The sequence below is a fragment of the Symphalangus syndactylus genome, chromosome 11 (assembly GCF_028878055.3).
Source record: "Symphalangus syndactylus isolate Jambi chromosome 11, NHGRI_mSymSyn1-v2.1_pri, whole genome shotgun sequence".
Taxonomy (NCBI): domain Eukaryota; kingdom Metazoa; phylum Chordata; class Mammalia; order Primates; family Hylobatidae; genus Symphalangus; species Symphalangus syndactylus.
In genome coordinates, this window is record NC_072433.2 from 135,315,728 (window position 1) to 135,330,264 (window position 14,537).

Genomic DNA, 14,537 nt, shown 5'->3' on the forward strand with positions numbered 1-14,537 from the left:
AATTTTTTTTTTTTTGAGACAGAGTCTCGCTCTGTCGCCCAGGCTGGAGTGCAGTGGCGCAGTCTCGGCTCACTGCAAGCTCCGCCTCCCAGGTTCACGCCATTCTCCTGCCTCAGCCTCTCCGAGTAGCTGGGACTACAGGCGCCCGCCACCACGCCCGGCTAATTTTTTGTATTTTTAGTAGAGACGGGGTTTCACCGTGGTCTCGATCTCCTGACCTCGTGATCCGCCCGCCTCGGCCTCCCAAAGTGCTGGGATTACAAGTGTGAGCCACCGCGCCCGGCCAGGCATGGCTAATTTTTTGTGTTTTTAGTAGAGACGGAGTTTCACCGTGTTAGCCAAGATGGTCTCGATCTCCTGACCTCGTGATCCGCCCGCCTCAGCCTCCTAAAGTGCTGGGATTACAGGCGTGAGCCACCGCGCCCGGCTGAAACCTGTCATCTTTTACAAGCACACACAGGATTGTTTCAAAGAAGACTCCCTAGCGTCTTTGTTCTACTCATTTGTTATTTTACACAAAAGAAATCTGAGTCAGGTGCAGTAGCTCACACCTGTACTCCTAGCACTTTGGGAGGCTGAGGCGGGAGGATCGCTTGAGCCCAGGAAGTCAAGGCTGCAATGAGTCATGATTACGCCCCTGCACTCCAGCCTGGGTGTCAGAGCAACACCTTGTTTCAGAAAAAAAAAAAAAAGGAAAAAGAAACCCAGGTGGCTTTTCTTCTCTCACTGCGGCTGTGCTTCCCTGCAGGGAGAAATAGGCTCTTAGCTCCTAGCGGTGGATGGAAACCAGGTGACCTGTTTCTGGCTCCCGCCTCAGTGTGGCACTAATAGACTTGATGAGAACTCTCGGGTCCTCACTGCCCCCATCTGCTCCACCCTGGAGAGAATTTTTTAGATAAGCCAAAGGTGGTTTGCATCACCCCATGTGGCCACGTTGGTGATGTGGTTGTGGTAGCTCTGTGGCCACGTTGGTGACGTGGTTGTGGCAGCTCTGTGGCCACGTTGGTGACGTGGTTGTGGCAGCTCTGTGGCCACGTTGGTGACGTGGTTGTGGCAGCTCTGTGGCCACATTGGTGACATGGTTGTAGTAGCTCTGTGTGCACTTATAGCTGGGTGTTTGGCTGGGTTGCTTGCTGTGGTCTGGCCATGCTCGGTGACCCAGTTGCCCCATTTATTAGGGGTATGGTCTTGGGTGAGTTTCTCAACCTGCCTGAGCCTCGATTTCCTCATCTGTAACGAGGGAATCATGGCACCAACCTTTGTGGGATGTCCGTGCAGATAGAGGCCACGGTAAATAATTTTTTTTTTTTTGAGATGGAGTTTTGCTCTTGTTACCGAGGCTGGTGTGCAGTGGCGTGATCTTGGCTCACTGCAACCTCCACCTACCACGTTGAAGCGATTCTCCTCCCTCAGCCTCCTGAGTCACTGGGCATACAGGCATGCGACACCACGCCCGGCTAATTTTGTGTTTTTAGTAGAGATGGGGTTTCTCCATGTTGGTCAGACTGGTCTCCAACTCCCGACCTCAGGTGACCCGCCCGCCTCGGCCTCCTAAAGTGCTGGGATTACAGGCGTGAGCCACCGCGCCCGGCCCACAGTAAATAATTTTTTAACATCCAGTTTTATAACATGCTAGGCTCAGGCTCTGACTACAAGGTCTCTGTCAGCCTCCAAGTGTCCCCCAGATAATCTCTCATCTCAGAACCCAGAGACACCCCAGATCTTCGCAGCTTAAATACATGATTCATGAACATGTAATTTTTTTTTTTTTTTGTGACGGAGTCTCACTCTGTTGCCCAGGCTGGAGTGCGGTGGCACACTCCTGGCTCACTGCAACCTCCACCTCCTGGGTTCAAGCGATTGTCCTCTCTCAGCCTCCCGAGTAGCTGGGATTACAGGCGTGTGCCACCACACCCAGCTAATTTTTATATTTTTAGTAGAAACGAGGTTTTGCCATGTTGGCCAGACTGGTCTCGAACTCCTGACCTCAGGTGATCTACCCGCCTTGGCCTCCCAAAGTGCTGGGATTACAGGCGTGAGCCACCGCGCCCGCCATGAACATTTAATTTTGATACTTTTTTGTTAACCTGTGGAGTATTTGAGCCAGAGGCACAAATGTTAAAATTATTCCAGCCAGAAGCTTCCCATGCACTGAGGACCTCGCCTGACGTGGGCTTAGTCTGTGAAGGTACTGAAGGGCCAGCCAGCCACCAGTCAGCCCTTCCCCACAGGGCCCTGGTCTTCTCCAGGGAGCACCTTTGTTTGGGTCTCATGTCTTCCACCTTCCCATGGCCTCAGCCCAATCACAGCTGCGAACGATCACAGCTGCGAGCGTGCTGAACGCCCAGCGCGGGCCAGGACGGCCCAGGCCCTGGGGACCCCCACCGTGGGCCACTCATTGTTTTATTAACTCCATTGATGCAGGGGTGGATTGCTTTCCATTATGTTAATGGATCATACTCCCTTTATCTTTGGCAATCTTCCTGGTTCTTGATGACATTTTGAAAATATTTGTGGAGGTAGCAGGTCCACTGAGCAGACGATTTCATGGCTTAGATATAGATGCATATATACATCTTACCTCATTCCAGAAAGAATTTCAGGCAGCTGGAGCTTTTGTTCTAGCACGGTTCCACCTGCATGTCCAGTTCAAGGAAGGCTGTAGAATCGGGTGGATTTTCTGCATCTCACCCAGCGCAGCATCTTGGGAACCCCGTGGGGAAGAGGGTTGGGGAGCACAGACCCTGGGGCCCCACGGCCTGGCCCCACTCCTGGCACTTATCAGCCTTGATACCTTGGGGGAAACATATTCGTCCTCCAGGTCTCTGTTTCCTCATCTGCGAAATTGGAAGGGGAGCAACCAGCTCCAGAGTTGTAAGTCGGCACCTGCAAAAGGCAGGTTCGCTCCCTGGCCTCCCTCGGGGCCAGGGTTAATAAACGAAATGCGTGATTCCAGCTTCCACCTGCATTTCCACTCGGACTGTGGTTCTCTCAGACAGGCATAAACCGTCTTGGGGGAACATCTATCTCCAAATCGGGGGGTCTCGGTCAGATGCTGACTTACCTGCTCTGCAAAGTCTGTCTCTCCCTCTGACCTGGTGTTTCTCATCTGACTGCTGTGATTTCGGGGTGCATAACCTCAGTCCTAGGCAGGTGGTGTGTCTCACTTCAGACCACGGGGTCCTTCCTGAAGACGTGCCTTGATGGATGGAGCTGCTGCCTTGATGCCACTTTTTTTTTTTTTTTTTTTTGGAGACGGAGTCTTGCTCTGTCGCCCAGGCTGGAGTGCGGTGGTGCAATCTCGGCTCACTGCAACCTCCGCCTCCCAGGTTCAAGCAATTCTCCTGCCTCAGCCTCCGGAGTAGCTGGGATTACAGGCACCTGCCACCACGCCCAGATAATTTTTGTATTTTTTTTTTTTTTTTTTTGAGACGGAGTCTTGCTCTATCACCCAGGCTGGAGTGCAGTGGCCTGATCTCGGCTCACTGCAAGCTCCGCCTCCTGGGTTCACGCCATTCTCCTGCCTCAGCCTCTCCAAGTAGCTGGGATTACAGGCGCCCGCCACCACGCCCTGCTAATTTTTTTGTATTTTTAGTAGAGACGGGGTTTCACTGTGGTCTCGATCTCCTGACCTCGTGATCCGCCCGCCTCGGCCTCCCAAAGTGCTGGGATTACAAGCGTGAGCCACCGCGCCCGGCAATTTTTGTATTTTTAGTAGAGACGGGGTTTCACCATGTTGGCCAAGATGGTCTCAATCTCAGGACCTTGTGATCCGCCCACCTTGGCCTCCCAAAGTGCTGGGATTACACGCATGAGTCACTGTGCCCAGCTTTTTTTTTTTTTTTTTTTTTGAGACAGGTCTGATTCTGTTGCCAAGGCTGGCACGCAGTGGTGCCATCTTGGTTCACTGCAACCTCCACCCCCCAGGCTCAAGTGATCCTCCCACCTCAGTCTCCCGAGTAGCTAGGACTACAGACATGCACTACCATGCCCAGCTATTTTTATGTACTTTTTGGAGAGATGAGATTTCGCTATGTGGCCCAGGCTGGTCTCACACTCCTAATCTTAAGTGATCCACTCACCGTGGCCCCTCAAAGTGCTAAGATTACAGGCATGAGCTGCCGTGCCTGGCCTTCTTTTTTTTGAGACAGGGTCTCACTGTGTCGCCCAGGCTGGAGTGCACTGGTGCAATCTTGGCTCACAGCAACCTCAACCTCCTGGGCTCAAGAGGTCCTCCCAAGTAGCGGGACTACAGGCACCTGCTACCACGCCTGGCTAATTTTTTTATTTTTATTTTTATATATTTTTTGAGATGCAGTCATGCTCTGCTGCCCAAGCTGAAGTGCAGTGGCATGATCTTGGGTCAGCCTCCACCTGCAGCCTCCGCCTCCCGGGTTCAAGCGATTCTCACATCTCAGCCTCTTGAGTAGCTGGGATTACAGGTCTCCCCTGTGCCTGGCTCATTTTTATATTTTGTACTTTTAGTAGAGATGGGGTTTCATCATATTGGTCAGGCTGGTCTTGAACTGCTAGCCTCAAGTGGTCCACCTACCTCGGTCTCCCAAAGTAATTTTTTTTTTTTTGAGACAGAGTCTCGCTCTGTTGCCCAGGCTGGAGTGCAGTGGTGCAATCTCGGCTGACTGCAAGCTCTGCCTCCCGGGTTCACGCCATTCTCCTGCCTCAGCCTCCCAAATAGCTGGGACTACAGGTGCCCGCCACCATGCCCGGCTAATTTTTTGTATTTTTAGTAGAGACAGGGTTTCACTGTGTTAGCCAGGATGGCCCTGATCTCCTGACCTTGTAATCTGCCCGCCTCGGCCTCCCAAAGTGCTGGGATTACAGGCATGAGCCACCGCGCCCGGCCCTCCCAAAGTAATTTTAAAATTTTTTGTAGCCACAGGGTCTTACTATGTTGTCCAGGCTGGTTTTGAACTCCTGGCTGCTAGCAGTTCTCCCAGCTCGGCATCTCAAAGTGCTGGGATTATAGGTGTGAGCCACCACATCTGGCCACCTCCTCCTCCTCCTCCTTCACTCTTACCCGCAGCCATGTTTCCCTAGGGGCAGCCCCCTGCAGTGCCCGGAACAGATGGTGGGACCTGTTGGCTGCTCTCCAGCCCTGACTTGCCTCTGAGGGGTCACCATGGAGGGGCTGCTGCGTGGGGCACTGGGGGTCTGTCCACCAGCTGACCATCATCCTTCTGCAAGCAGGGGTTGCCTTGCTCTCCCGGCCCGTGTACCTGGGTGTCCTGCTTAGAGCCAGCTCGAGCTGGGCCTCATGGGTGTGCGTCGAAATGACCGAGTGGCTGGGCCTGCTGTGAGCTTTCTGGTGTTCCGGCGGAGACTGGGGCTGTGGTGTGTGTCCTTGAGGGGGAGGTGGGTGGACCGCAGTGTTTATCGGGGTCCTGGGGATGCTGACAAATACCTTAACTCTCTCTTCTCTTACAGAACCCGCAACCATGGTCGTGCCACTAGCCAGCTCGGAAGCCCAGGTACTTTTTAAAAAATTCCAAATATTATTTGATGTGTATTAAAACGTACCTGCATCTTAAAATGTAAATTGTAAAGCATATATAGTTACACAGTTGTTTTGGGCAGGCAGGGTAGATAAAATACCCAGCAGGCTTAACTGCAGGGACTTGATGAAACGCTGTTCACGGAGAGTAGATGTGGAGGAGACCACGGGGTGGGGAGGGTCCCCATGGTGCTTCCGGCCTGGAGAAGTGGAGGCAGTGGTATTACCTCCTTCCACAGCTGGACAGATGAGGAGCACAGGTGATGTCTACAGGGCCGGCCTCCCAGACACAGAGCCGGGGTCAGGGAGAGGACTTCAGGTGCAAACAGGAAAAATCAGCCTGGTGACCAGTGCCCAGAAACCCCACCCTACCAAAACTCGAACCTCACCACAGGGCAGGGCCTTCCTATCCCACTCACCTGCCCTGAAGTCATGTCTGGAACTTCACATTTTCACTTTCTACTGCTGTTTTAGTTTTCTTTGTTTGTTTGCTTTTGTTCATTTTATTTTATTTTATTTTATTTTTTTGAGACGGAGTCTCGCTGTGTCGCCCAGGCTGGAGTGCAGTGGCACGATCTCTCTCTGTCACCAGGCTGGAGTGCAGTGGTGTGATATTGGCTCGCTGCAACCTCCGCCCCCCAGGTTCAAGCAATTCTCCTGCCTCAGCCTCTCAAGTAGCTGGGACTACAGGCGCCCGCCACCATGCCCGGCTAATTTTTGTATTTTTAGTAGAAATGGGGTTTCACCATGTTGGCCAGGATGGTCTCAAACTCCTGACCTCATGACTCACTCACCTCAGCCGACCAAAGTGCTGGGATTACAGGCGTGAGCCACCACGCCCGGCCTTTTTGTTTTGTTTTGTTTTTAGATCTACACTCTTGTTGCCCCGGGGGGAGTCCAGTGGCGTGATCTCTGCTCACTGCAACCGCCGCCTCCTGGGTTCAAGCAATTCTCCTGCCTCAGCCTCCCGAGTATCTTCTGTGTTTTGTAAAACAGTTTTTCATGCCCAAGTGAGATTAATTGTTTAAAAAAAAAAACAAGAAGAAAACAACATAGATGGCCGGGCGCGGTGGCTCACGCCTGTAATCCCAGCACTTTGGGAGGCCGAGGCAGGCGGATCACGAGGTCAGGAGATCGAGACCATCCTGGCTAACACAGTGAAACCCCGTCTCTACTAAAAATACAAAAAAAAAATTAGCCAGGCGTGGTGGCGGGTGCCTGTAGTCCCAGCTACTCAGGAGGCTGAGGCAGGAGAATGGCGTGAACCCGGGGGGCGGAGCCTGCAGTGAGCCGAGATCGCACCATTGCACTCCAGCCTGGGTGACAGTGAGACTCTGTCTCAAAAAAAAAAAAAAAAAAAAAGAAAACAACATAGATTTATCACAGACCTATTTATATATTATTAAACATAGTGGTATACTCAGGGTGGGTGTGACACAGACCAAAAGAGGCGATGTGTTTTGTTGTTGATAATTTAAAAACAATAATAAAACCGAAGTCTATGTCACCACAAGCAACGCTTAACAATTCAGTGGTAAGACACCTGCTACCGTGGAGAACCTCGGGGTGCGGACATTTAGACAGCATACGCTCAGGTTGCCTGGTAGCTCTGTGGAGATGCCACTGTGCTGTACGTAGTGTCCTGGGACGTGAGTGGGGGCCTGTCTGTGTGGCTGTGTCCGGCTGGTTGTCACGTGTCTCACTGTTGTGTAATACACGGGACAGTTTACCTTTCTGAAGCCCGGGACTCCAGGGCTGGAAGCCGGCTGGCCCTGCTGTCCCGAGTCTGCAAACAGAGCAGCTGCTGCCTACCGCCTGGAAGACTTTCTAAAGGGGGCCTGCCGTGGCACATCTTAAACGTTTTACGGAGAGCCTGGTATGCGGGGACGCAGCCTGGACTGTTTGTCTCAGAGGCGCATACATTAACCTGATCGCCCTGTCCCCAGGAAAGAGAGCAGAGGATCTCCTTAACGTCTCACTCTTGGATTCCATGAAATGACTGCACAGCCCCTCAGTTACTGGGCAGGTGTCCTGGGCTGGCAGTACTGCCCACATGCTGCCCCAGGTCTGCACCTGCTGTGGGCGGGTGGAGGTGGGAGGCCCTGAGACTGGCTGCCTGCCCAGAATTTTCCTTATGGGAAAGCAAGTTTTTTGCTTTTCAGAGAAAGCTGCCACTGTCCTGGGCACAGAAGAGCTTTTATGGATGCAGCCTTCAGATAAGAGGCTCGGGATGGAGTTAACCCTTTCACCGATGTGATCGGGAAAAGCAGGGAGTGGCGCAGAGGGGCTGGGTGCTGCTCTGGACAGTGTGGGGGTTGGGGGCTTTGCTGCTTCCTCCCTGTCTGTCCTGTGCCACGAGGCAGAATCGGAGCCACACGACCAGGGACAGCAGGAGCTGAGGCCAGCCCCACCTGACGCAGGTGGGAAACGCACTTCCTGCCATGCTGTCCTTCCTTGCCCTTCCCTCTGGGAATTTGTGTGAACGGCAGCTCTTCCAGTCGGCTTCCTCACACTCCGCCCTCCGTCACTGTGCCCAGGAGGGGCCCTCAGATTCCTCTCTGGAGATCCCTTGCCCCAGGGGACCCCCTGAGCCCTGGCCAGGGCCCTGCTGTCACTGGTCAGGTGTGGCTGTTAGGCCTTGGCTGCCGCGGTGCCCTCTGACTCTGATTCTGGGATGTGTCTTGCCCGTCTACAGCAGAGATGAGACAACAGTGAGCTCCCAGGGTGGGCTGGGGCTCCACTCCAGTGACACGCTTCCCACCAGTGCCCCTGCAGGTTCCAGGGCCTTCTGCGGCGTTTCTGCAGGACAGACGAGGCAGGTTCCAGGACCGTCTGCAGTGTTTCTGCAGGACAGACGAGGCAGGTTTCAGGGCCTTCTGCAGCGTTTCTGCAGGACAGACCAGGCAGGTTCCAGGGCCTTCTGCAGTGTTTCTGCAGGATAGACGAGGCAGGTTCCAGGACCTTCTGCAGTGTTTCTGCAGGATAGACGAGGCAGGTTCCAGGACCTTCTGCAGCGTTTCTGCAGGACAGACCAGGCAGGTTCCAGGGCCTTCTGCAGCGTTTCTGCAGGACAGACCAGGCAGGTTCCAGGACCTTCTGCAGCGTTTCTGCAGGACAGATGAACTGTGTTCTTGGGCCTTGTCCCTGGCCTGACTCACCTGTTCTTGTTCTGCCCACCTCAGGCTCAGGTTTCCTGGGCTCCCAGCGGTGGGTGGGGGGAGCGAACACAGGAAATGAGAGGCCAAAGGGCCCCCCTGCAGGGCCAGTGAGGCAAAGCGGCCCCAGGAAGTGGACAGTGCCTGGGGGAGGCGTGGCTCCATTGCCACACCATGGCCCCCCACCCTGGCAGTGTGGCACAGAGCTGAGAGGGGCCATGAGCAGCTGCCCGTCCTGATCCAGGTTGGCCAGTCGAGACTGTGGTCAATGGGACCGACCTCTCTATGCCTCCGTCCCTGTCCCCACGTCAGTGTGGCTCGAGGTGAGGTTGGTACGTGATGTGCAGGGCCCGGCACAGCATCTGACATAAGGAGTGCTGTCGTCATGTTTGTGTGTGTGGATCTTTCTTTCCTTGTCGTAAAGGGAAACTATGAGAACGCTTTAAGACGTGGAACACAGCGCTGTGCACCTGAGAGTGTCCTTGTAATGGTCATCGACCTCCTGTGTCTGGCTGTGCTGCCTCTGCCTCCCTGTCCCAGCAGACCTGACCCCCTGGGGGCCACCTGGGCCTGTGGCCTGGAAGTTGGTCCAGATGATGGTGACTAGGGTGGGCATGTCGGCACCCCCCAGATCACTCCACAGAACCGCTGGTGCCCTTTGTGGTAGATTATGAAAATCAGGTTCCCTGTCAAGTAAAATCGAGAAATGCTGAGTTAAGAGGTTGCTACTGTGAAACTTCACTGATTTTTAACGTGCTTTTAAAAAAACTTTTTTTTTTTTTTTTTTGAGACAGAGTCTTGCTGTGTCGCCCAGGCTGGAGTGCAGAGGCCCGATCTCGGTTCACTGCAACCTCCACCTCCCAGGTTCAAGCGATTCTCCTGCCTCGGCCTCCCAAGTAGCTGGGATTTCAGGCATGCACCACCATGCCCGGCTAATTTTTGTATTTTTAGTCGAGACAGGGTTTCAACATGTTGGTCAGGCTGGTCTTGAACTCCTGACCTCGTGATCCGCCCGCCTCGGACTCCCACAGTGCTGGGATCACAGGCGTGAGCCACTGCGCCCGGCCGGGAACATCGTTTTCATCCAGTCCATGTCTTGCTCGTGCCTTGGTCTTCTCTGGACCGACAGCTGCTGTCTCCCTGGCCGGGTGCTGGGCCCTCTGCACCCACCAGCCACCTTCTCCCCTCCCCGCCTCCCCCCCCCACCCCCCTGCAGTACCGCCTGGTGACCGCGCCCCTGTCCCGCAGACCGTGCAGTCCCTCGGCTTCGCCATCTACCGCGCGCTGGACTGGGGGCTGGACGAGAGCGAGGAGCGCGAACTCAGCCCACAGCTGGAGCGGCTCATCGACCTCATGGCCAACAACGACAGCGAGGACAGCGGCTGCGGTGCTGCCGATGAGGGCTACGGGGGTCCCGAGGAGGAGGAGGAGGCCGAGGGCGTCCCCCGCAGCGTGCGCACCTTCGCCCAGGCCATGCGGCTGTGCGCGGCGCGGCTGACCGACCCCCGGGGCGCACAGGCGCATTACCAGGCCGTGTGCCGCGCCCTCTTCGTGGAGACGCTGGAGCTGCGGGCCTTCCTGGCCAGGGTCCGGGAGGCCAAGGAGGTGAGCGGTGCGTGCGGGCGACCGTGGAGGGTCCGGGAGGCCAAGGAGGTGAGCGGTGGGTGCGGGCGACCGTGGAGGGTCTGGGAGGCCAAGGAGGGGAGCGGTGGGTGGCGGCGACCGTGGGGTGTCCCGGAGGCCAGGGAGGGGAGCGGTGGGTGGCGGCGACCGTGGGGTGTCCCGGAGGCCAAGGAGGTGAGCGGTGGGCGGGGGCGACGGTGGAGGGTCTGGGAGGCCAAGGAGGGGAGCGGTGGGCGGGGGCGACCGTGGAGGGTCCGGGAGGTCAGGAGGTGCCTCCCTGTAGAAGGGGACTGGCAAGGACAGTCTCTTTGTGGAGAGAAAGTCAGGTTGTCACTGCGACTGCCGCTGGAGTTATGTATTCCCACTTAACCCTCACGCTTTCTTGTTCTTTTTTTTTTTTTGAGACAGTGTCTCACTCTTTCACCCAGGCTGGAGGGGCAGTGGCTCGATCTTGGCTCACTGCAACCTCCCCCTCCCAGGTTCAAGCAATTCTGCCGCAGCCTCCCAAGTAGCTGGGATTACAGGCGCCCACCACAATGCTTGGTAGTAGAGATGGGGTTTCACCATGTTGGCCAAGCTGGTCTTGAACTCCTGACCTCAGGTGATCCGTCTACGTCGGCCTCCCAAAGTGCTGGGATTATAGGCATGAGCCACCATGCCTGGCCTCACACTTACTTCTTATCAGAGAGTTAAGTGATGGGCTCAGCCTCTTCCGCAACTGCTCTCTCATGTTGCCTCTAAGTTGTTATCTTCTCCTGGCACCCGTCATTCTCTCTTCCTCCACTTGTACATCTGCAAGAGAGCGCGCTTCCTCCTGCCTTCCCACCAGCCTCTCCAGGCCCTGGTTCCTTCTGAAATACGATGCCAAAGATGGCCCCCTCTATACTCAGGAACCACAGAAAGACTCTGCGACTTGCTTGGAGCTTTGGGTGGGGACGGGCCGTTCAGTGAGAAAACCCACTTGCTGGGCCTGTGACAACCCAGCCTCATTCTCCTGCCCCTTACAGGCGGAGGGGCCATTTGACAGATGAGCAAGTAAGTGCAGGCCCTAAGGCTGGGACCCTTTCCCGAAGCCACAAAGCAAGAGTCGGGCCGTGCTAGGCTCTGACGTGGCTCCCAAGCCAGAGCTCTCCCCTGGGCCTCCTACCTCTCCATGGACTCAGAGTTAGGAGCAACCATCCCTCTCTGACTCTCTCAGCCTCTCCCCGGGCACGGCTGCTGCCCCAAGGGAGCTGATGTGTTTCTGTGTCGTGGGGTCTCTGCACATGTGGGCTCTGCCTTTTATCCCATCAGCATCTCATGGAGGAGAACGAACTCCAGGCCTTGGAGAGGCAGGGGATTCTCTCTTGCCTCAGTGGCAGAAGGTGTTTTCGAAGTTAACTGGTGCTGGTTCGTCATTCCTCCCTGACCCTTTATGGTGCTGTGTTTCTCCTGTCCTCTAACCGAGAAAGGTTCCTGGCCAGCTTCCCTGACCCTCTAAGCCTTAGCAGGTGGTTTAGACACCCGGGGGGCAGCCTGAGCTGCTTGGCCTCATCTGCAGCCCAAGCATGTGCCGAGGTTGGACAGCTCTCCCCCCACCCCCCAGATCCCATGGCCCATCTTCTATCCTCCCTCACCCCCCGGATCCCATGATCCATCTTCCATCCTCCCTCTCAGCTCCCGGATCCCATGGCCCATCTTCCATCCTCCCTCTCACCCTCTGGATCCCATGGCCAATCTCCTGCCCTCCCCCCACCCCCCGGATCCCATGGCCAATCTCCTGCCCTCCCCCCACCCCCCAGATCCCATGGCCCATCCTCCCACTCAGCCCCCCCTTGGCCCCCTGGGACATGCTTCTAACGTTCCCCACAATTAGCAGATGGTCCTCATGCTGTTGTGTCTCTGATCAGGCTGTTTTCTGCTGCTGAGATCAGTTTCTTACCCAATGAAACCTCTTTTATTCTTTTCTTAGAGACAGAGTGTTACTGTGTTGCCCAGGCTGGTCTCAAACTTTTGGGCTCAAGTGATCCTCCCATTTCGGCCTCCCAGAGTGCTGGGGTTACAGCTATGAGCCACTATGCCCGGCCAGGAAGCTCTTTCTTTAGGAGGAAATGGTTCTGTATGCAGGCAGTTGACCGAGGCGAAGTTTGGGGAATTGGTAGTGGGAACGAGTGAGAGAAGGGACTCTCCATGGGGTGGCTATGTCTACCAAGGTGAAGTTTAGGGAATTGGTGGTGGGACTGACTGAGAGAAGGGTCTCTCCATGGGGCATCTGTGTCTGTTGGCATTTTGGCCAGGAGCGGCCTGTTCAGGAATAGGTACAGGTGCTCCCGGAAGGACAGGAGTGCCACCCTCTGTGCCCTTTGCCCTGTGCCCTGAGGCCTGTGGGCAGACACACACCTCACGGTGCCCAGGGAGTGTCCCAAAGCAGTGTGACGGGTACCTGGGGCCGAAGCCAGGGTGACTGGTTCTGCCTTGGTTGTGGAGGCTGCGCCAAAGGGCAGGTGCTTCTCTAGGGTTGGAACTTCTTGAGAGCAGAGGCACCATGCCACTGAGATCGTGCGTGACGGAGGCAGCAGGTGCCACACCTTCTTCCCAAGTTCTCAGCACAGAGCGCTTCCCAAACAGGCCCTCACCACAGTGTTGGCACCTTCCCCAGTTCACAAAGTACATACCCATGTCTGTTTCCGTGGACTTGCTGGGCAGCTGCTCATCCACCCTCCCATCCACCTGTCCACCATGTATCCATTCACTCAAGCCACACACAAAGACTGGCCTGTGCCATGCTGCGCCAAGCCCCAGACGCTACTCAGAGAAGCAGCTCAGCGTAAAGGCCCGGCTGGGACCTCGAGCAGCTGCAGGGGCTCAGGGGGGTGGTAGGGTGCATGGCCCACCTGGGGAAGTGCTGTGTGAACTGAGAGTGGAGCCTCCACACCTGTGTCCGCCACCTGTGGTGATGGCTTGGTTTCCCCAGGTATCTTTTCGAGTCCTAAAGCCTGGGCCAAAATGCCCACTCGTCTCTTTTCCGGCTGCTTGAGTGGAGCCCCCGTGACGTGGTCGTGTCCCTGACGGACGGGCCCGTCTTGCATCTGCCATTCTCGTACCTCCCCTGGACTAATGAGCGTGTGTGGTCACAGATGCTGCAGAAGCTTCGGGAGGACGAGCCGCAGGTGGAGACGCCCCGGGCAGAGCTGGACAGCCTGGGTCACACAGACTGGGTAAGACTCGCTCCCACCTGACCGGGCCAGTGACGCAGCCCAGCCTGCGGAGGGTCTCTGCCTGGGGGGCCGTGGAGCTTCACCTGGGGCTGAGAGCTGTTCTCTTCCCCCGGGGCCCAGGCCCGACTGTGGGTTCAGCTCATGCGGGAGCTCCGCCATGGAGTGAAGCTGAAGAAGGTGCAGGAGCAGGAGTTCAACCCCCTCCCCACCGAGTTCCAGCTCACGCCCTTCGAGATGCTGATGCAGGACATCCGGGCCCGGAACTACAAGCTGCGCAAGGTCATGGTGAGCGGCGCGGATGCAGAGACGCAGGCTGGATGCAGAGGTCATGGTGGGCGGGGCGGACGCAGAGATGCAGCCTCGATGCAGAGGTCATGGTGGGTGGGGTGGACGCAGAGGGGCAGCTTGGCTGTTGGGCAGCCCACCCCGGAGAGTGGCCCAGGGTCCCTGCTCTCTGTGCTGGGTACTGGGTTATAGAATATAGATTAGGGAGATGTGGTCCCAATTCCCACAGCTCGATATCACTTCAGGGACAGTGACCAGGCAGGGAAAGGAAGTGCGGAAAGTTCTGGAAGACCAGGAATGGCCCCTGGAGGCCACAAGAGCCAAGGCTGTAGGATTTTTTTTTCCTTTTTTCTTTTTTGAGATGGAGTCTTGCTCTGTCGCCCAGGCTGGAGGGCAATGGCGTGATCTTGGCTCACTGCAGCCTCCGCCTCCTGGGTTCAAGCGATTCTCCTGCCTTAGCTTCCCAAGTAGCTGGGACTACAGGCGCCCACCACCACGCCTGGCAAATTTTTTGTGTTTTTAGTAGAGACATGGTTTCACTGTGTTAGCCAGGATGGTCTCGATCTCCTGACCTTGTGATCTGCCCACCTCGGCCTCCCAAAGTGCTGGGATTACAGGTGTGAGCCACCTGCCTGGCCTGGCTGTAGGATATTTTTGCTTTAACAAAACTCATGGAGCCCTTAGGACGTGCCAGCATGGTTCTTATGATGCCCCTGTGAGGCGTGTGCCACCCCACCCCACCTCCAGATGAGTCCCAGGTGCTGG

The 14,537-nt window shown here is 56.0% G+C and overlaps 1 protein-coding gene across 4 annotated transcripts in view; it reads left to right on the forward strand.

The window, feature by feature from the left end:
* SPIRE2 (spire type actin nucleation factor 2) overlaps positions 1 to 14,537 on the forward strand; it is a 43,491-nt gene that overhangs the window by 11,357 nt on the left and 17,597 nt on the right. For 3 of the 4 annotated variants that reach the window (XM_055232901.2, XM_055232900.2, XM_055232904.2), the window contains exons 2-5: positions 5,446 to 5,489; positions 9,916 to 10,272; positions 13,407 to 13,487; positions 13,608 to 13,772. In XM_055232901.2, the coding sequence (XP_055088876.1) occupies positions 5,446 to 5,489; positions 9,916 to 10,272; positions 13,407 to 13,487; positions 13,608 to 13,772 (647 nt within the window). Of the gene's footprint in view, positions 1 to 5,445; positions 5,490 to 9,883; positions 10,273 to 13,406; positions 13,488 to 13,607; positions 13,773 to 14,537 lie in introns of all 4 variants that reach the window. The other variant, XM_063613059.1, reaches the window with a different exon arrangement.